Source organism: Ctenopharyngodon idella, chromosome 19, assembly GCF_019924925.1.
Source record: "Ctenopharyngodon idella isolate HZGC_01 chromosome 19, HZGC01, whole genome shotgun sequence".
Classification (NCBI taxonomy): Eukaryota; Metazoa; Chordata; class Actinopteri; order Cypriniformes; family Xenocyprididae; genus Ctenopharyngodon; species Ctenopharyngodon idella.
In genome coordinates this window covers 32,909,539-32,930,760 of record NC_067238.1, presented here as the reverse complement: position 1 = coordinate 32,930,760, position 21,222 = coordinate 32,909,539, and the positions used below count along the sequence as shown (strand labels likewise).

Sequence of the window (21,222 nt, the reverse complement as noted above, 5' to 3'; positions counted from 1 at the left end):
TCTAGTCGAGTTGGCAAACAGCCCTTGCAGCATCTACTTTTTTTTTTTTTTTTTTTGAAAGTTTCCCATTGGTTAAGTCTATAAAACTTAATGAAGCACATTTCAGAACAATGCTGAACATCAACATGACCCACATACGTGTGGAAAAAGGAGGAGAGACATCCAGCAGGTTAACCCACAATACTGTCAGGTCATCTGATCCAGTGAAGATGGGAAATTAAGGCATTCTGTATAACGGGCCGACTTGATGGAAAGGATGACTCTGCATTACGAGGAAATTTATCAGAAGTACAAACGGAAAGGTTTAATTTAACTTTATTTTCATATCAATGGAAAAATATAACCTCATACAAATGTCTGATTCTGTCCATTGTCTCTTTTTAAAAGCTTGGTGAATGACTCCAATTAAGTGCCGCAAGAAACATTTAAAAAAAAAAAAAAAAAAAAAAAAAAAAAAAAATTACAACCAAAGCACATCAATGCAAATAAATTTGTGACATCGTTGACATGTTTATTTTGCATCTTCTACATGTTAACATATTAAGCTCAAGTCCATTGGTATCCGCATGGATTTGGCACTCATTTTCCTGCAAAACAAATTAAGGAGAATAAAGTAGGATGTGGAAGTGTCTAATTCCCGTACCCCTCGAACACGGAGCGCTCCGCTAGATCTCTCACCTCGAGTGGCAAAAGTCTTCCCTTTCTAGGGCAGGCGAAAGCTCTGCATATCTGCACAATCCATACTAATAAGAGAACCATTTATTTTTATTTTATTTTATTTTTTTAAAAAAAAAGGGAAGGGGAGAAAAAAAAAAAATATATACTGCAGCAATTGACTTTCAGAAAAGCAGGACGAACGCTCAGCGCCAGTTCACCCGAGTGCTGCCCGTCCCTGACTACCTGCCGCTCTCCTATGTTTACATAAGTGCTTCTCACTGAATTTGCAAACAAGATATTTATCATGTTTATTTATTATTGGTTGAAATAGTAAGAGGGGATGTGGAAACAGCGCCCCCTCCGTTCATTCACACACTCACACTCCAGTCACGCCATTACAAACCCCAGCAGCAGCATTTCCTTCTTGTTTGTATCTTCTGACAAATGAATTGTGTAATAGGGAACAATCTGCAGTCGCAACACCTTAAACGTGCTTAAAGATGAATTCTGCAGATGCACAATGAACAAAACGGTCCTTTCTTTAGCCGGCAAGTTTGCACTAATATGATGCACTAGCTTTTCAAACACAAGTGTGTACAGAGTGTAGATCATTTTTAATATTTTTTGTGGGGTCAGAGACACATGTTCTGCACATGGAGAAGAGGTGAAGGTTGTGGGCCACTGAGTTTTTCTGCTGGCAACTGCTGGAATTGAACTCTGAAGGTGGTGTGATGTCTCTCGCACTCTTTCTCACTCGCTCACATTCTCAGACACTCATCTCAGCGCACACGTCACTTCTGCTTCGACTTCTATGTGTAAAAGACAGAAGAAACCTCAGTGGGTTTGATTTCCATTATTCTTGGTAGAATTTCCACAGCCAGTAATCTGAAAACAAGAAAACAATGAAGAACATGGCTGAAAAAAAAAATAAATAAATCGACATTAAACAGTAAAACTTTGTGGCAAACGTTAGATGAACTTCACACAAACATGGCACATTTCACCCCAAAATGAAGAGTCTTCACTTTTCTCTATGCATTTTTACGCATCTAATTTTTAGGACCAACACAGGCCTGTTCAGACAGACAAATATTTGCATACTGTATTAGAACAGCTCTCCCTTTGGGGGAAATAAATAAATAAATAAATAAATAAATAAAAAAAACCCACACACTGAAGAAAACTGGCCAACCAATAAGAGCTGTGCTTTGAGTCACATGCCCAGAGAAAGAACAAACAAAAGGAAATGATAATTAGAGAATTGAAGAGAATGAAACTGCTTTTTCATTCAGGACATCTGATGTTTTTTCTGCATTGGTCTGAACACAAATCATGTGAGGGGAGGAAGAAAAAAAAAAAAAAAAAAAAAAAAATTCTGACTTTTGTTGCTGAACATTCATGTTTGTGTGAACAGGCCTGAGGACTTCTGCATTGCAACATTCTCAGCAGTCATAAAATCAGCCACCTTCATTTGTGTACAGTAGGCATGTGATGGCATCAAATTTTCATGTTGCGATTAATTGCTGAAGCTTTTATCACGGTATACGGTATTATCACAATATTGAAATAAGTTGCAAAAAAAAAAGAAAAAAAAAGTGTAGTATAACAGGTTTAAAAACTCTTTGTAATAAAAATAACTCCGAATGTTTAAATACAATAATACAATGCAAAAATATATAAAGTAAAATTTTCAAACAGATTAAAGTGCAAAAGAATTACGCTATAAAGAAAAACAGGTAACACTTTACAATAAGGTCTCATTTATTGCATTAAGATTGAGCAATAGCTACATTTGTTACAGAAAGTATTTTTTGTTAATGTTAGTTAAGAAATATAATTGATCATTGTTAGTTTTATCTCAGGTCCATTAAATAAGTTCTTTTGATTTTAGTAATGTTATTAAACAGTAACTAAGAAATTAACATTAACTAAGAATTAACGATTCATAAGTATTTTTCATTGTCAGTTTGGTAATAATAAATTAACATGTTAACTAATGAAGCCGTATGTCTCAGTTATACTGAACAATAACAAATAAGCAGAACATTTCTAATCATTAGGGCATGTTGTAGTCCAGATTAAAATATAAAAATGTTTAAGTTTGAAAATAAATAGCCTATTAAGTCTAAGTATCTGATGCGGTGATGAACAACACTGAGATTACAAAAATGAATGGCTGTTTGAAGCATTTTAAAAACTTCGCTAGCAGTTGCTTTGTTTGCGGGTTTCCAGGGTAACCGCTGCATTCTGCTGTTCCATCAGTGCCCTCTGCTGTCAGAGAGTGAACTGCACTTTCATTCAGTGCGTCTCCTTCACTTGTTCCGCCATGTGCTTCTCGTGCACGTTGGACTTGTTTACATCTGAGCGCGTGTCCCTTTGACGCAGAATACAGCGGTGTTTTGCATTTTATACGGTTGATGGGGGAAAGTATTCTTAAATGCATTATAAAAATTAATTATTGGTAATAAATTATTATTTACGGTATTTTGAAGTGCCCACGATAACAATATCGTGATATATCACATTACCGAATATCGGCACATGTCTAGTGTACAGGTGAATTAATACTTGCGGACAGATCTGATGAGTGAAGGTTAGTCACGTACCAAGCTTGGCTCTTCAGCTTGCGTAGCTCCTTCGTGGCCCATGTGGCTAAAGTCTTGGTCTTCGTGATCTTGGACCTCCGGCCTTCAGTCAGCAGATCGTTGATCTGAGGTCGAACCTCTACCAGCTTCATCACATCTTTCCCAAAAGTTGTACACAGGTCACTTTTTTTTGGGGGGGGGGGGGGGGGGGGGGGGGGGGAGAAGAAGTGTCAACTTAATTTACTAGTGCAACAGAAGAAACATGCATGACCAATAAACAAGCTGCAGGTTTAAAAACCCAATGACTCACGAGAGAGAGGCAGAAAAAGGAGAAATTCAGTTTCTAACCTACACTAGAGCCTGACATGAACCAGAACAACTACTGTGAATCAAGAACCTTCTGCTGGAGCTCAACACTGAACCATAACGAGCCCAAAAAGGTTGAAGACTAATAATGAACAAAAGACTGGCTAATACACAGATTACACCTAGTATTGTTTTAGTAGCTGAAATGAGTGGAACTGGTCCAGGGCTCGACAACATGGCTGACAGGACGGTCACTGACCCTGTCACTTTTTCAATTTCTCACCTCAATACTACTGTTAGACCTACATGAAAAACTTAAACACAGTCTAGTTAATGAATGGGAAACAATGGCTTGTCATGCATTTTTGTGTTCTTATTTTATTATGGTTTATGAGTCACACATTTGAACTTCATATTAGGCTAGTGCTTATTGCTCCGGTATTAAAATTGAAATCGAGAACTGTGAAACTTCACGAGAATACAGTTATATAGGTCAACCTTTTATTTTTTGCGGGGCCAGTGAAAATCTGAAGCACTGGCCCGTCTGAGCCAGTAGAAAAAACCCTTAGCATGACTCTGGTTAAGTAACACTAAAACAGGACGTTCTTACCCTATGAGGCCTACGGCGTTGGCAACAACTCCGTCGGAACGGTCTTCATCCTCAGCAATGTGTTGAATGAAAGACAAGATAAACTCGACACGAGGTTGTACCAGCATTACATCGGCTGCACAAATTGAGGGGGAAACACATGGTTTAAACATCAATCTATTTGACTGTCATCTTCAGTTACGAGATGATGTCAAGGTAAACTTACGGTGTACATTCTCCTGGTCTCCTTTCAAGCCCTGGATGATCCCAGTGTAAGCTTCCAGACAGCCTTCTCTCAGCTCATTCAAATAGTCCACCATATCATAGTCTGTCTGTAACGACAAAAGAAGCTACTAGTTAATCTCCCAGTTAGCTTGGTTTAGCTTCCAGTTTAAACTTCACTTCTAACATAAGCTTCACAACAGTTAGCAAGAATAAAGTATCTTTTTCCACACACACCAAATGTTTCTCTTCAATGCATATTGATTCATCTACAAGGGTTTTCCTGGGTCAGAAACATATTTTGATCTAATTTGTTGTGACAGTTCCTGTGTGAGAAAGGGCCTTTTGCAGGTGTTTTGGGCTGTGGCGTTACCTTGTCCACCTGTGCCTGCGAGGCCTGCTGCAGCGTGTCCAGCACAATGTCCAGGTACTTCTTGAATTCCCCTCCAATGGCAAGAGCAATATCACCAAAGACAGACAGGATCTGGGGTTTCACAGACCTGTGGACATTCTCGTTCTGCAAGCACACGTTACAGCATTACTCTACTGTAAATACAGCAGTGGAAACTCTGCTCAATATTCTGCTTAAGAAGAGAGGCAAATGAAACTCTACCGGGCTTTAGAAACAAAACAAAATAAAATTAAATTCAACTTCACAATTAACCCTTTTTGTTGTTCTTATTGCATGACACTGGCCTCAATTAAGTTTTAGTTTGTTCAAGTTAACTATAATAACCTTGTCACACACCACAGCTGTTATTTTTAAGGATATCTTTAATCTGGCCAATAGAATGAAAAATAAAATAAAATGTAGGACTCCACTGTTTTCTGAAACCCAGACAACATGAATACTATAGTGATTAGGACAGTTTGATTACATTTCTTAATTACCATGTTTTCTGGAATATAAATTAAATTTTATCATCTGAAACAGGTTGCAATTTATATACTGCAATTAACATCAAGCAGGCGAAACACATTCAGCACGAGTACTAATCTGTGCATGAGCTTAAGTTTATTTGTACATCATTTCCCACACACAAGTAGTTCAGTTTAGTTTTAAATTTAGGCTTGGCGTTGTTCATAAATGTTTATAATGAAGGCTGCTATAATTTGGTTTTACACTGCTATTTTTTTATTTCTGTTCTGAATTCCACTAAATTTAATGTATATTTTGTAAGCAAGGGCAGCTAAAATGTGTGACAATCTTTTCTCCCCTTTAATGCAGTTTTGACCAGGTGCGACTTCCACAGAAAATATGGTATGTCACATAATATTATACCAAGTAGTAGCACAATACCGCTAACATTGTAGAGATGTTTGATGTCGGGATGTTCTGTTGCACATAAAGACACACGCGCTTGCAAAGGTGTTTAAGGAAATGGCTATTACTTACACCCAGGTTTTCCAGCAGCAGCTGCATGATTTCATCACAGTAAGGCAGGATATTGGCCATCAGCGCTCGACACAGATCACACACCAGCCCCACCGCAGCCAGACACACCTGCACGGACAAAGGACAAGCAATGAATCGCACACTTGAGCCCTGCATCTGTTGGATTCCTTTCAAAGAACTTAATGATTTTAACACCCTACTGTACCATAATCACCAGCAGCTAATTATGTAAACAGCTCCATTTTGTATATGAAGCTCAAGGTTATATTTTAAAATAGATTATTTGGGTTGTGTTTAACCCACAAAAGAGCCTCTCAGTGGAAGCAACTATATTGCCTTTAGATGAGCGTATGAGCTGTAGAGTCCTGCAATGTCCAGTGTGGCCACGAGAGACCGCTGGGTCGGCACACGCTGGGTGAAGTGGACTCGCTTTCTCTGTGATGATGCAAAATCCTGAGCTGCCTGAGCTCAGAGCAGCAGGAGGAACAATCATCAACAAACTGTGGTGCTTCAACACAAGCAGTACCTGATATTCAGCATAATTCTTCAGCCCGATGACCAGGAACGGCTTGAAGGCTTCCATGTATTTCAAGAAATCACTGCCCAAAACTGGAGTGGGAAGGAAAAGGGGAACAAGTTCAGTATCATTCACTGCTGTAATGAGATACTGAATAAAGCCTGTCAACTGAACTACTTCATGTGAAGGTTATTTTAGTCCTGAAGGAGTCTCAAATGAGTTTCCCCATGACCACTTGTCAGATTTTGACTTATTTTACCTACATCACCTTATTGACACAAATATGAACAAACAGAAGAAGCCATGTTATGCAGCTCAAGCGAATGGGAAAGAGCCAAACAAAAAGGATAAGAATGGCAACTGCAATTATGGAGATGTTTGAATCCACTGTTCAGACGCACTTCTTTATAACAGATCAGATCAAAACCACCAGGTGGAAACCATAGACTGTTTAAAAAAAAAAAAAAAAAAAAAAAAAAAAAAAAAAAAAATGGACGTAGTGTCCGTGATATCACCTGTAGATTTCTGAAGAGCATTTTTGAAGCGAAAATGAGGCCGCCGCCATCTTAGCTGCGCGTCACCGCACATCACTCCCGGATAACTGAAAATGGGCAAAGAGGCGGGACGTGGTTGGAACCAAGGTGACTGGTTGCTGAAACCACGCAGGCCGCGACGTGATCATGTTAGCAGAAGGAGCTATCTATCTATCTATCTTAGATAATATCTAAAATATTAATAAAGATAAGTTTATTAGAAAGTTCTAAAGGCGCATTGTCAATCTACGGTGTCTTTAAGATATGCTCCAACACAAGTAATTAATTTGAGTCGGGTGTGCAAATAACACGCAAAATCAAACGGGACTTTATATACCTGTTTTATAACCCCAAACTACATACCTTTATAATGAAATAGCGATCGCGAGATGAATCCAATCCGTGGCACTTAATTGGGTAAAATGTCCATGAGTGTCCATTGCAAAACAAAAAAACAGTAGGCCTACTTTGTCCATAAAAGCGTTAAATGCATGAAATATTGATATATTATCCATTGTTTGCATCACATTTCTTCTGAATGATCTGCTCTCCATCATTGTTCTTCAAGAAATGCAACCCGAGCAGCATTTATGTTGTAAAACTGTATATGATCGTATGTCACAAACAAATGAGCCCGCGTCCAAAGTATAATTTTTCAAAATGCAGCAGTTTTAGTTATAATATCCAAGCAGTGGTGTCGGAGTTTTATATCCTCCCGCCTGTCATTGTAGTAAATCTCACAAACAAAACTTTTAGCCAATGCCAAGACGATCCAACAATGTGTGTTGTTTATCTTCCACATGCGTGTACATCTACACAGACACACATCTCTCTCGAGTCTCGGCCATTAACGCAGCAAGCCATATTATTTTATAATTGTATAAAGTAACCCAGAAAAAAAGCACAAATACGGCTGAGATGCCAAATTCAGCGGCTGGAATTAGCTGAAGTAAAGTGATGGCTCAGACAGCAGCGGCAATCTACCCGTCACTCAAGTGACCACACCCTTAATTATGCAGAACTTTAAGGCTTAATATAATTTAAACGGATGAGTTATAAAAAAAATTCACCCCCCTCAGAGTTGTCATGAAGGGCAAAATTAGCAGTATAGACCAAAACCACAATTTGTACCAAGCTGTAAACATGTTTTTTTCTGATGTAAATTTGGTCGTTTTAACATGGGACTCAATGAGATTCTGCTCTCTTTTGGAGCCTGTCCCTAGCGGCCAGTCGATGAATTGCAGTTTAAGTCACTTCCGTATTGGCTTCACGAGAAACTGGGGGAGGTTGCCGCTTGGTTGAAACAAGGGCAGAGTTTATGCCGGTATATAGCAGTGTGTTCACTGTGATGTTTCACCAATAATGCACCTTAATTCCAGCTGTAAACAGAGACAATAGCTCCATGCAAGCATTGGGGATGTGAACGCCCTCACCTTCCACCAAAGTGCTGACGGCCATGAGCGCATCCTCCTGAACGCCTCCAGAGCCGGCGGTGCTCTGAAACATGCGCAGCAGAGACGCCATCACTACGTCTGAAATCTGCAGCGCATCCTGATGCTGCACCTTCCGCAAGACGTTCTGTTGAAGGACAAGAGAGCTGAGAACAAAAACATCACAAAAAAAAAAACCCCTCAAGATCAGAAGTTCTGTGAGTGTCTGACCTGCAGGGTGGCGCACAGGAGCGACTGCAGGTCATTGAACTGGATCCTGTCTGACGTGCTCTGGATGTGAGACTGGACAAAACACAGATGCATTCAATTACATCAATTCAAAACAAGCACCATCCTCATACACAGCTTGATTTGTTCTTAAAATAAAGCAGCAGTGTCTAAACATCACACACACTAAACAATAGGACCGTCTTGACAATATTGATTTCTTGATTTTAATTATTCTCATTTTGATGAACCAATATGGATTCCTAAATCCCAATAATCAACCTTTTAGTCTGCGCTGTTTTCAAACATCACATTTACCTCAGAAAAGCCATTCAATGACCATAAACTCGATTGTTATCTAGAAAAATAACTCTAGTGAGGAGCATTTTGATATATATGCACCATATTACGTAGTCATTATTTTTTTTACTTAACCTGTTATTAGTCACCTTTGAATGTTCATATTTCAGAGACAAACTGGGGGTAGAAACAATTGTATCAAATTATATTTAAGTAGCCACACTAACAGGAAAATCTGGAACTGAATCGGATTGCAAGCTTGCGAAGGAAATCAAATAGAATCATGTAATGTTTGTGATTAACCAGCCCTACTCAACATCCACGTGAAGCAGTGTGTGTCATTTCTTCACCTCCATTTGCAGGACCTGCTGCAGTCGCTCCATGATGACCAGTGTGGTCTTCTGCACCGCTGGGTAACAATCCTTTGCACTGTTCTTCACAATCTCCATCAGAGCCTCATACGCTGCACTGCGCAGGTTATTCTGATGCCCATCTGGCCTACCAACAAAGAAACAACACACTGAGTCACTGAACTCTGTCTGGAGCGTCAGAACTGAACCTCAGCAAGCAGATAACCAGAGAAGCAGAGGTCATCTCATATTCACCTGCCCTGGGTTTATGACTGCGGGTTATCTGGGACTAAAACTTAAAATATAACTCCCAAAAATAAGGAAACACTTTGGTGGAACATTCCTTATGTAGAGAATATTAGTATTAGTATGTAGAGTATATTATCTTAATTATGACTAGGGATGCACCGATCTGATACTCCGATCGGGTATCGGCTCCGATACTGCCATTTTTGCCGGATCGGGTATCGGAAGGACGGGACCAATCCAAATCCGATATTGTGAGTGTACTATTCTGTGTTATTGTTAGGCCTAAGCCCCACAAAAACATTAAAAAGCACCATAAAGTTGTACACTATATTCCAAGTGTTCTGAAGCCATTCCATAGTTTAATTTAAGGTACAGATGAATATTTAAGTCGTTAAATTAAAGTTCACGTAAATGCCTCCCTCCGCTGCAGCTGTCAGTCATTCTCAGTTCAGCATTCAAAATGCGTGCCGCGTTCGGTTACGACAGTCAACACAATGAAACTCTCTCCAAGATGATTCAATGTTTCTATTATACTTCATCTGTAGACAAAGATACCGGTAATACAATACGCATCAATATATCTTAACTTTGTGCTTTGAACTTTTCACTGCGGAGCACTGCTGCCACGTGCTGTGACTCCATGTTGCTTCAAGCACATCATTCTGCACACGGGATGTGCATTAACGCTTTGTGCCGCTCTGTATGTGAGCCGTTCATATTATAATACTTTTGTGCAATGAAAGATTGTTAATAGCCTTTTTTGTTCTGTCCTATCAATCATATGTTGCTGGCTCATTTAAAAAAAAAAAAAAAAAAAAAAAAAAGCGCTATAAATTTAAAAGAATATATTTATTTAGTTTGTCTCATGTATGATGCAAACATTCATGAAAAACAAGCCATAAGTCATGGATGAAGGAGTCAGCTGGACTCCTGTTTATTCTGAATGTCTACCAAGCTAGTGAAGCTATTGGTTTATTTACAGTTGTTGCACTGATGCACAATTATTTAATAAATATTTCACTACATTTGTGTCTGTTTCTTATTTTGTTTTACAACATTAGGAATGTAATGTTTAAGTCAAGCCTGATGCCTTGCACAAAAGAATGATCCCAGTTTCTTCCACACAGTGAGGCACACAGTTTATTTGGTAATTCAGCAATTTTTTTGTAATTATTACTTGAATATCGGAAGCAAAAAGGCGGTTCAGACCATCCCTATTTATGACACCAAGTAATAACATTACTGGCCTTTTTTATACCAGGTATTACGATGCGTTTTTGGTGATCAGATCACAAGAGGTCAGCGGGAAGTGAGGTCTGAAATGTTTTATGATCAGATCTCTCAAACCACAAACAGTATTTAAAGATGCATGTGAGCCATGCCATTGACCGTGGAAAAGTCCTGAATGCATCCTGGACAGCAGTGACGTGCAACCTACAGCAGCAAGTACTATTTAGACATTTATTTAGGAAACAAGGTATAAGATTGTTTCTGAAGCAGATTGTCTGCTTATGCACTTCCTTTCACTAATCATTTACTGAAAGAAAGTGGACGAGTTTATTTCGCACACCACATGCACCAAGTTAATGAAAAAGAAACATTTGGCAGCTGTTTAATACAATCATGGTTTACCTGTCTGTGGTCTCCAGCAGTTTCTGGACAATGAGCTCAAAGGAAGAGGACAGACAGTACGTGCTGGGCTCTTCCTGATCATCGGCAGCGTCTGTGGCCTCATATGCAGCTTCAGCCAAACTAGAGAAAGCCTAAAAACAGCATCCGTTAGCCTCAATTTACAGCACGACCAACACACCGATTAATCCCATGAGCATGTGCTATGGGTTGGAGGGCTTCGAACACACTGGTTACACTCTATATTGGGTGTCTTTAACGACTACGCACTTGAGTTAGAAAATAAAGCATTTGATTCTAAGGTACAGACAGTGTACAAGTTTTGCAAATCTGAGTGACTTTTGCTGCTATTGAGGCTGTATACAGAGGGTTCAGGCTCAGTTTAAGTTAACACCATAGTTATTACACATGCAAATACATGAGGATACTTTTCAATGCAAGTACACTGCAACATTTATATTGTACCAATATTTATGCAAATACATAAAAAGGTTGTGTCTAAACATTTGTTGCGTTATATTCAGTGCCAAAGCCATTTCAACTATTCCAACACCCCAAAACAATGAGCACATTTACATGCACACCGATACGCTGATAACTCAAAAACCAGCTTATTGAATTAACATGTCCCGGTTTACATGCCAACCAATAACCCGGCAAATAAAATTCGGTTAATCCTGGGTGTGACGTCAAACCTAATCATTGGTGTATCTGACTGAGAGTAATTCATTTTTCACATGAGATGTGATGTTGAACAAGTATTTTGACTGAACCGCTTCTATTTCAGCTGCACAAGATCAGAACACATTTTATAATTTCTTGGGTAAAGAAAGAGTTGTAGTTTCCAATACATTTCCTACTGCCAAATGCTTGCTCTGTCTGCATGTACTTCAGTCTGCAGTAAGGATGCTTTCCTGGCACACATCACACATGTGCACTCCAATAAGCCACAGAACGCTGGTTAATGTGTTTACATGCCAGGAGAAAATGTAGCTGTGTTGATTGGTTTATCGAATGTCAAACAGTTTCAGCATGAAGGAAAACCAGTCAATGCATTTACATAACCACATACATTGTCAGCTTATTATGCATAATCAGGTTAAGACTGTGCATTTAAATGTGCTCACTTATCAATTTTGTCATCATGAAAGCAGCCATGTGACAGGACATGCTCAGAAAGTGGAAGACATTGTCCTGTCTTACCCAGCAGACGTTGGAGGCCACGCGAGGTTCGGCCCCGAGACCCTCGATCAGGCACTGGAGCAGAGGGGCCAGATACACCTCATTGATGGCGGCCTCAGGGAGCAGATCACAGATGCGTCCCAACGTCCAGGCCGTCGTGTCTCTCACCACCACACTGGGGTCCTTCATCAGCTCAATGAGGGTAGGCATGGCCTGACAACACATCCGTGAGCGTCACATACATTTCCCATCACATGCCAATGGCTGCATTAGTCTTACATCTGAGTGTAAACCATTACCTGAATGACGAGTGGTTTGAGCTGGTTGAGTTCAGGACCCTCCAGAATGGAGCCGAAGGCCATGACGGAGGCGTCGCGGTAGCGCCAGTCGGGGTGTTTGATGTGCTCTTTGATGAAGGGCAGCACGTGTGGCACCACATCGTCCTCACAACACGTTGCCAAAAGCATCAGACACACGCCAGCAGCCTTACACGGGTTCCAGTCGTCATCGTCATCATTCTCATCCTTCAAAAGGCACATATAGACTCCTCAGTAATATTCCCAAAGTGTTCAGTAGCTTATTTCAGTTCAAATAGTTAATTTTGAAAGTAATCTGAGATCAATAGATAGTATTCAAAGAAAAGCTGCTGATGTTCCAAAAAGCAGAAACACCCATCTGAGCTCAGTTCATACAATCAACTCAGACACTATAGCAGCCAAAACTTTCATTTCAAAGCAGTTCTTTGAGAAAAACGCTTCAGTGCATATGGCTGGAAGCTCCCCATTAGACGTACGAGAACAGAGCTGGTCTTCTGTATATGAGCTGCTGCGTCAACAGGAAGCCATTACATGAGTGATACAAGTGATAATTCAGCACAATTAATTTTATAAAGCTGATAGTTCTGGTCCTGGAGGCTGAAAGACAATTCAGCTTTGCAGTTGTGAACTGACTGTGTAAATGCAGTACCTGACACCACTTAATTCACCTACTATATCATACATGAACAAAAGTGTTCATGAACAAACCTACTACATGACTACTACTATTAAACATCAGTTGACCTAGCTTCTGTTTATTGTGCAGCATCAACTAAGCGCAGTGTCAGGTACTGTATACACAAAAATATAATTTTCTGAATTTGCAAAATGTTGTAAGGAAAGTGAAATGAGTATAAGCAGCAAAAAAGCACTCAAGTTCACTATATTTTGCGAATGATCACCTACTTGCTTGTTGACCCTAAAGGCCAGTTTCTACTTCATTTGCTGGCTGTGCATAAGCACTTTCAGGCTGCATTTTGACATGCCATTTTTATTTGATTTCTTACTCAGAAATAACTGATTGACTATAACAGCAGCCTTACTCTTAGAAATGGAATAACTAAAAAAAAAAAAAAAAAAAAAAAAAAAAAAAAACTTGTCTTAAATGACTAGTTTGTAAGTACATCAAGTATGCGCGGTTAGTGAATGAGACTCAGCTGCTCAGCGTGAGAGGCGTATTGCCATGAGAGTCTGTGCCACTGAATGCCAGTGATAATGGCATTTTGGTTCAGCGTGCTCAATAACTCAGAAGGAAGTTACTGCACACACAACTTACATCTGGGAAAAAACCCAGCAATGACACCAGCTTTACCTGTTTGGTGAGCGTCTGTGTTAGGATGGGCACCAGGTACTGCAGAGCTCCTTTTGCGTAAAACTTGCTTGTGTGCTCTGGAGGACGACCCTGTTCAGAGGCCTGAGGACAAACATTAACATCAGCATGTCAAAAACTGTAAAGCGTTTATTTGACTAGCAGATCGCGGATGTAACGCCAGCATCATGCATCACCTCAGTGGCTTCAATAGCCAGATCCATTTCCTCGTCGCAGACGTTGGACCAGAACTCAATCCCCTGTAAGGCCACTTCATCAATGTCACTCTTCATGGCCTCTATTGTGATCTGAACACAGAGCAGCTGGTGAGACACTGACAACATCGCTGGCATTCAACCATTCACTGCAGCAGAGACGAGAAGAGCGCTGATGCACGTCAATGCCTGTATTTTGAGTTCTGCCGTCATTTGAGTTCAATTAATGATTTCAGCACTGTATGTTTCAATATTTTAATCAACATTAAGCCCATATTTTAGTCATGTTTTAACTACAACGGTTTCCTACAAAGGTTACATGTTTTTGTGCTGTTTTTCTGTTCTGATTTGGTTATAGATGTGCCTCTCTTTTCCATCTGTGGTGCAAGAAAAAGTTATTTGCACACAGACAAGTCTGTCTCTCAATAGTCCTGCAGCGCACCTCCCAGAATGCTTTAGATGTCTCCCCATTCAACACTAAGAAGCTGATGAGTTGAACCAAATGTTTTAATTAGAGAGACATCTAAATCATTCTGGGAAGTGAGTTTTGATATACATTACAGGGTTGCCAGATCCTTTTTTCTTTAAAACGAATGGGTCTGATGAAACAAGGACAAAATGAACCTATAAATATATATGATATTCTAGAAATATCAAAATATCACGTTATAATTTTATAATCCATTTTACCAACTGAAAAAAAAAAAAAAAAAAAAAAAAAAGTTTAAGACGTGGAAACGGCAGCAGCTTTACACACATTACCAAAGATATGACGCCACTGTCAACTTTGGTTTTGTTAAAATGGCTGCCATAATAAACTGACCAAACATTAACTATAGTTATCAATGTCAAACATCACAATTTTGGGACCAATTTATCTTTCATTCTAACATTGAGGTTGTCGAGATGGTCCTCACTGCAGAACATGAGATCCAAGGGTCAAGGTTTTATCCAGATCCAACACCTCCCACTTTACATATGAGAAGCATCTCGCTGCAGCCTGCGGTAGACATCCAACCCGGCCCACTTCCAACTGTGACGTCAGAAGCCAGGCCAATGCCGCCCTGCAGCCAATTCTTAAGATTTTATTGGTCATGTCAATCACAGTACTGATCCCTAAACCTACCCATCTGGATCTGGATCCAATCTCGCCCCCTGGATCTCGTGTACTGCAGTGAGGAGCTACTGAGGTTGTCAGTCACAAGTGAATCGTGTACATGACCTTTATGTCATAATGAACCTTGTCTGTTGTTCTACATGGTATCAGGGCATGAATATCAGTTTTATTCAACATCCTCATCTGCAAACTTACAGCAAACAACGCAGGGCCCATGTATGTCTCCATGTACTGATAATACAAGGACATGATCTTCACCAGGTTCTGTAATGCAGCCACTCTCACCTACAGCAACACAAAATTAGATATTTATAATGCTTCTAAAACATCTTATATCATTAAACATACTCATTATGTATGATTAAGTGTCCATCTCAATGTCTGTAGAGAAGACTTTTTGTTTGATGGACATGTTCTGCATGTTAAAACGAGAGGAACGCACCCTGGTGTCCGGACACTGTGTGGCTTCACAGACGACCTGCATGATGAAGTGTCTCTCAGTCTAGAGAAAGAAAAAGCATGAGATTTAATGTCCATTCACTGCTGAAGCCTTCTGAAAGTGTCATAATTGAAGTGGCAGTACCTCCTTATCAAAGTTGGCTTTTGTGAACTCCAGCGAGTTGAGGAGCGCATTAGTGGCGGCCAGTTTGACATTGTTGCTGGGCTCCTCCTTCCTCATGCCCTGGATGATGGCCGTCAGGATCTGGTTGGCGTTGTCCTGAAGGTGCTCTGGGTCCTGACAAAGGGTTTGCAAGGTAAAATTAAACCGGCACCATGAAACAGTGCAGTAACTAAGCGTTTAGACTGAGGACTCACGATGTCCTGGCAAATGTATCCGATGGCCTCCAGCGTGGACTCCTTCATGTGCTCTGTGCTGCTGGGGTCCGTCACATTGGCCACCAGCTGAGGGATGAGCTCGGGCCACTGATTGACAGGGATCTCTGCGCATGCGATACCAGCCACACACTGAGATGCTGAGCTCGGCCGATAGGTCTCTGTACCCAGAGTCTGCAGCACCTACAGCAGACGGAGAACGAAAAACTGAGCAGCACTCGCAAAAACAGATTTAGACTGTACCAGTCATTAATGTCAGGTCAAGTCACCTTTATTCATATAGCGCTTTTTACAATGCAGATTGTGTCAAAGCAGCTTTACAGTGATAACTGGTAAATAATTTTGGCTGCACAGCAGCTCTTAAAGAAAATGTTGTCATTGTCCAGCTTAAGTAAATTCAGTATTGATTCATTCCGTTGTTTATATAAAAAAAAAATAAAAAAAATTAAAAAAATCAATAGTTATTAATGTTGTTCACATACAATGGTGTCAATGCAGGCAGATCAAAAACATTGTTGATGTGGAGACGTGCTCAAAAGTTCAGCTCCAACAAGTGTCTGATCAGGGCTGGAGCTCAATTGTGACTGCGCTGACCTTAACATTTCAACAAGACCAGCATTTTGACCAAGAAGCGCATCTGACACGGTTCTGCTCAGCTGCATGGACAGAGACAAATGCTTTGATGGCACCACAACAATTTTCAGTAGGGACATTTGTTAGCCTGTGGCTAATGTTATTTGGACAGTACTCTGTCCCAGCTCCGTGAAGCAAGAGAAAGGATGAAAGCCCACGATCAGAAGCACATGTCTGATGCTAACGCTTGATCCTGCCAGCAAAGCACCTCATCAAATTAAACCATGCAGGTGTAAATACGCATATAAAAGTAGGGACACTTGAAATACTGATGTATCAACATACCTGCAAACTCCAAAGTGTTGAAAAAGGTGACATGTTTACAAAGTAAATGGTAGTATGGGGTTCTGGGTGCATCCTCCCCAGGAGAAAATTTGTGATTTTAACATATATAAACTACACATTCTGGTGCACTCTGACAAGAAAATAAATGGAAAAAACAACAACATTTGCTTCAAGTATTTATAAAAAAAAAAAAAAAAAAAAAAAAAACATTTATTGGCACTAGGGCTGGGCATTGACAAATTTCACAATTGGATTCGATTTTGATTCAGAAGCTTGCGATTTGATTACCTTCAATTCAATAATGATTAATTTGGAGCCTAACGTACACAGCAAATTTCCTCAAAGAAAAAAAGAAAAAGAAAAAATCTCTCTCAACTAATGCTGTAAACTATACAGTGAACCACAGCTGGTACATCATTATATTATTAATAGTTAAAATTAATTATTTGTAAGCTACTTACATATAAATTACACCAAGAAGTTTTTATAATAATGTTATTATAATTTTAATGACATAATACTGTTTCTACTTGTTTTTAAAATCTGCCTTGAAACATTAAATGGTGGCTGTCATAAAACAGTTTTATACATTCAGTATTGAAGCACATGTTAAGTACATGAATACGCAATGGATGGCCTATAGTTACAGTGGATATATATCAAAACGCTCCTCTCTAAGTTCATTTTTGTAGCTGACTAACAAGTTTTTTGACACTGAACGGCTTTTCTAGGTAAATGTTACCGTGAATGTGACATTTTTACAAGTTATTTTATTGGCGCTTTTCCGCGGTTGAAACAATCATTGATCGATTAACGTTACATACGACATGATACTGATTTCAGTAAGTTGTACTGCATCTTTCAACATACCTTAGGTATTCATTCATCCTACATCCATTCATGTTTATTTCGTGTTGTAAACCGGAAGAGATGATCGGTTCACGTGCGCGTTTTAACTGAAGCGCTGCAGCGATGTGCCAGTCACACCACAGAGCGCCAAAGAAGATCACGACAGCTCGAGACGTTTATGGTCTCACTCCAGTCTATGGGAAAGTAGCCCATTTTCGATTTATTGTGCCTGCACACTCACCCTGACACCCCCCAAAAAAACAAACTCTTCGGATCTACACGATTCACATAAATGACATTTTGATTCAAAACGGCGAATTTCGCCAAAAAGCGACTAGTTTGTAGGTATGCATCAAGAGGCAAGAACGTCAAATAAAAATACTGATTTAATTTTGCCATATATTTAGCATGACAATTAATGTGCAAAATAATCTTTGAAGTCAAAGAGTAACGTCAGCTGTCATTTAAACACGCAGACGGCTAGTATTTCACACTAAATTAAGCCACATAAAGTGACATTTCTGATCATGACTTGACTGAATTACATCAATTACACTACATAACTGTTAATAAGTGGCAAGTAAAAACAGTAAATATTTAAAACATTCTTAAATATTTTGCACAATTCAATGAATCCCTTCAGTCGGTAAGTACTTACTCAATGACAAGTTTACAGTAAAAGCAACTAAATTGTATTGATATGATGGTACATTTACCAATTTTAATACATTTGTGGTTAAAACTTTTTGTTCAGATCTTGAGGATGATTACTATTGATTTCTGAACTGTGCAGAAACCTTGATATATTGTATGCGTCACTGTACACGGAGTTATTTTTATGAATTTACCCACCAGATGAACTTCAACATCATTAACGCGACACACAGAGCGAGCAGACGTGTACCAACCACACTGCTGGAAGGGTGTCCTTACATAGTTCTTGATCTCTCTGCGGGCGCTGGCGTCGATGGCCAGCCATCTCTGCTGGTACTGCGTCTTCACATCCGGATCCTTCGACGTCAGAGAGTTCTTCACCTGCAGACCGGCAGCAACTCGTGCCACCTGTGTGTTCCCGGGATTGGCCAAAACTTTGGACAGCTCCACCAGGAAGGTCGGCTGAAACAAACCAAGATGGTGGATTTAGATGAGCCAAGAGCAATGGCAGAGACCTACCCTCATAACCGGAGATAAAAGCTTGAAACGTCAGATGATCAAGAACAAGCACTTAATTGAAGATTGAGGCAATCTCACTCTCTGCCTCTGACAAACAAATAGGTGCAATATGCAAAAGGGCAGAAGATGCTTGACTTGCATTCAAATATGGCACTACTTGGGCTGATCAAACTGCACAAACTCAGTACAGCGTCAAGCTCATTACGGTCGCTGTAAAGGACATTGAGGTTAGTACTGTTTACCAATGACTGGCTGTGTCCAAATCTACAAACCGATATCCTGATCCAGCTGGTGTTAAAGCAGAGGCACATTTATACAGAAACTGACTACACTCTTAAAACAAAGGTTCTCTTGGGGACCCAAAATGCTCCTATGGCTCCAAAATCCCCCATTGGAACCTTTATTTATGAGAGTGTAGTCAGCTGCCTTTGGTTTTAGACAGCCAGGAAACAAAAGTGAAAGGTCGCGGTTACACCAACATTAGGGGCAGACGTAAGAGCTGTGAATGTAGTGTGTAGTGCTGATCATCACCAGGTTCTCGATGGCCGCCTGCTCCAGAAACTTCTGCGCCGCTTCCAGCTCATTCCGATCTGAAAATCAACCACAATCACGAAGAAACTCATGATCAATCACGAATGACATGCGTGAAGCATCACAGCTTTCATCTCCCGCCAAACCCTCCGCAAACTCACGCATCTCAATCGCTGTAGCACAGCTAAACCCAAAACTGCACACATGCTGTAATCGGCTTCATTCCCGCCTCACGCTAAACAAAAAAGCCATTCGCTCATACGCCCTCATTTCACTTGTGTTAAAGAGCGAAAGAAATGGCGGACACTAAAACCGAGCTTAAACTTAGAAACTTTTTGAAGCAGATGACTGAGTGCTAGCCATGCTAGCACCTAGCCACTTCCTGACTAGCATGCTAACCTGCTAATAACTTTACCAAGACTAACCTGCGCGCGCGACAAACCTCACGACATCAGCACATGTGCGGGAATATGAGCAAGAGCTTTTCGTTATTACATTTACCCAAATAATCAAATTATCTGCCCGTGTGCGCGTGAGAGACTCGAGTCGCCGCACAGGCCGGCAAACACTCGTTTTCAAACGCAACGCGCGCGAGCTTTGACGGCTGACGCGCGCGTTTGCTGTTCGCGTCGACAGTCTTTAGAATTAATGTGCAGCTTTGTGTGTTTCAACAGCTGTTCACACAACATGGGACAAGCGTCGTGAGGCCTCCGCTGTATTAGCCGCCCGCTAACACACACACACACACACAAACCCTTCAATCTATGATCGCACGCGTGAAAATCTACACACATGTGTGAATCAAATGCGTGCGGGCGAGGCTCGTGTACCTGGAGACACGGTTTTCTCGAGGATTGTGATCAGCTCCATCCTGACGCGCGCAAACGCGACGAGATCTGCAGTGACGGGAACGAGTGGAATCGGTCGTGTAAAGTCAGAATCACGTCCACGCCTAAAAACGAGGACGAGCAGTTCTCGCGGCTAACCGCTTCTTCTCATCAGCCGCTGTCGCGAGGAAAAGGCCGCGCGGAACTCCCGCCTGCGGAACGATATCACGCGCTGACGTCAGAGTCTCCGCCCATGCGCAGCATCAGAGACAGTCTAACAATTTTTCACAATTGCTAAAACACCATTTTCTGAGCCTGAGTTCTCAAAGGCCGAAACCCATTTGTCGAATAAATCACTCTTTCTTCAAAACCTTAAACAGGTTCAGGCAGTTAGAGACCATCTGCAAATCTTATGCACTCTTTTTGCACAACTCTAAACTCATTCTCACTCACTAAAACACATTTTGCACTGTGTCGCAAAACAGTAAACACAAGCAACAAAAGTTAAACACAGCTACAACACAGTAGTCATGGTTTACACACAATGGCTCAAAATTGTTCACACTTGTTTCTAATGATGTGATCAAACCAACTGTATGAAATATAAGCCAGTTCAGAGAGCACAGATGAACTGAATGATGATACGCACAATCTGAGAGGAAGAGGACAAGGAAGAGCAAGGAGTGGAGGATGTTGTCAAGGCTAGATCGGCACACCAAAGGGTTTTTCCCATCATTCCCTGTGATGTGGACAGTCCTCAGGCCTCTGACTCTGATTTTGCAGTTTCTCAACTCTTTTGAGTGTAACATGCTTTTCATTTAGAGTTTTCTTTGACCTTTCACACTTGGACTACTGTATTTTTACAGTATGCAAGTGCTGAATATACAGACATTCAATACTTTACAATATTCAATACTATACTTGCGGTACATACAGTATACAATATTTTCACCTAAATA

The 21,222-nt window shown here is 40.4% G+C and overlaps 1 protein-coding gene and 1 non-coding gene across 3 annotated transcripts; both read right to left on the bottom strand.

Moving 5' to 3' along the window:
- Positions 1-299: 299 nt before the first annotated feature.
- On the bottom strand, positions 300-20,504 carry kpnb1 (karyopherin (importin) beta 1). 2 transcript variants are annotated; one of them, XM_051872553.1, is made up of 22 exons: positions 20,267-20,504; positions 19,437-19,495; positions 18,666-18,848; positions 15,948-16,148; positions 15,715-15,867; positions 15,574-15,633; positions 15,327-15,416; positions 13,997-14,107; positions 13,803-13,904; positions 12,473-12,697; positions 12,195-12,386; positions 10,995-11,125; positions 9,114-9,261; positions 8,467-8,538; positions 8,239-8,383; positions 6,282-6,364; positions 5,756-5,863; positions 4,733-4,876; positions 4,364-4,469; positions 4,159-4,273; positions 3,264-3,425; positions 300-1,542 (listed from the first exon to the last, which is right to left on the bottom strand). In XM_051872553.1, coding segments are annotated over exons 1-22 (2,631 nt in total). In that variant the 5' UTR covers positions 20,307-20,504; the 3' UTR covers positions 300-1,541. The 2 variants fall into 2 exon arrangements, with proteins under 2 accessions (XP_051728513.1, XP_051728515.1); XM_051872555.1 differs by having other exon boundaries at positions 300-1,466.
- On the bottom strand, positions 6,109-6,250 carry LOC127501735 (small nucleolar RNA SNORA79). Its single transcript, XR_007926715.1, has one exon. It is a non-coding gene; the product is annotated as a small nucleolar RNA SNORA79 (small nucleolar RNA).
- Positions 20,505-21,222: the final 718 nt, after the last annotated feature.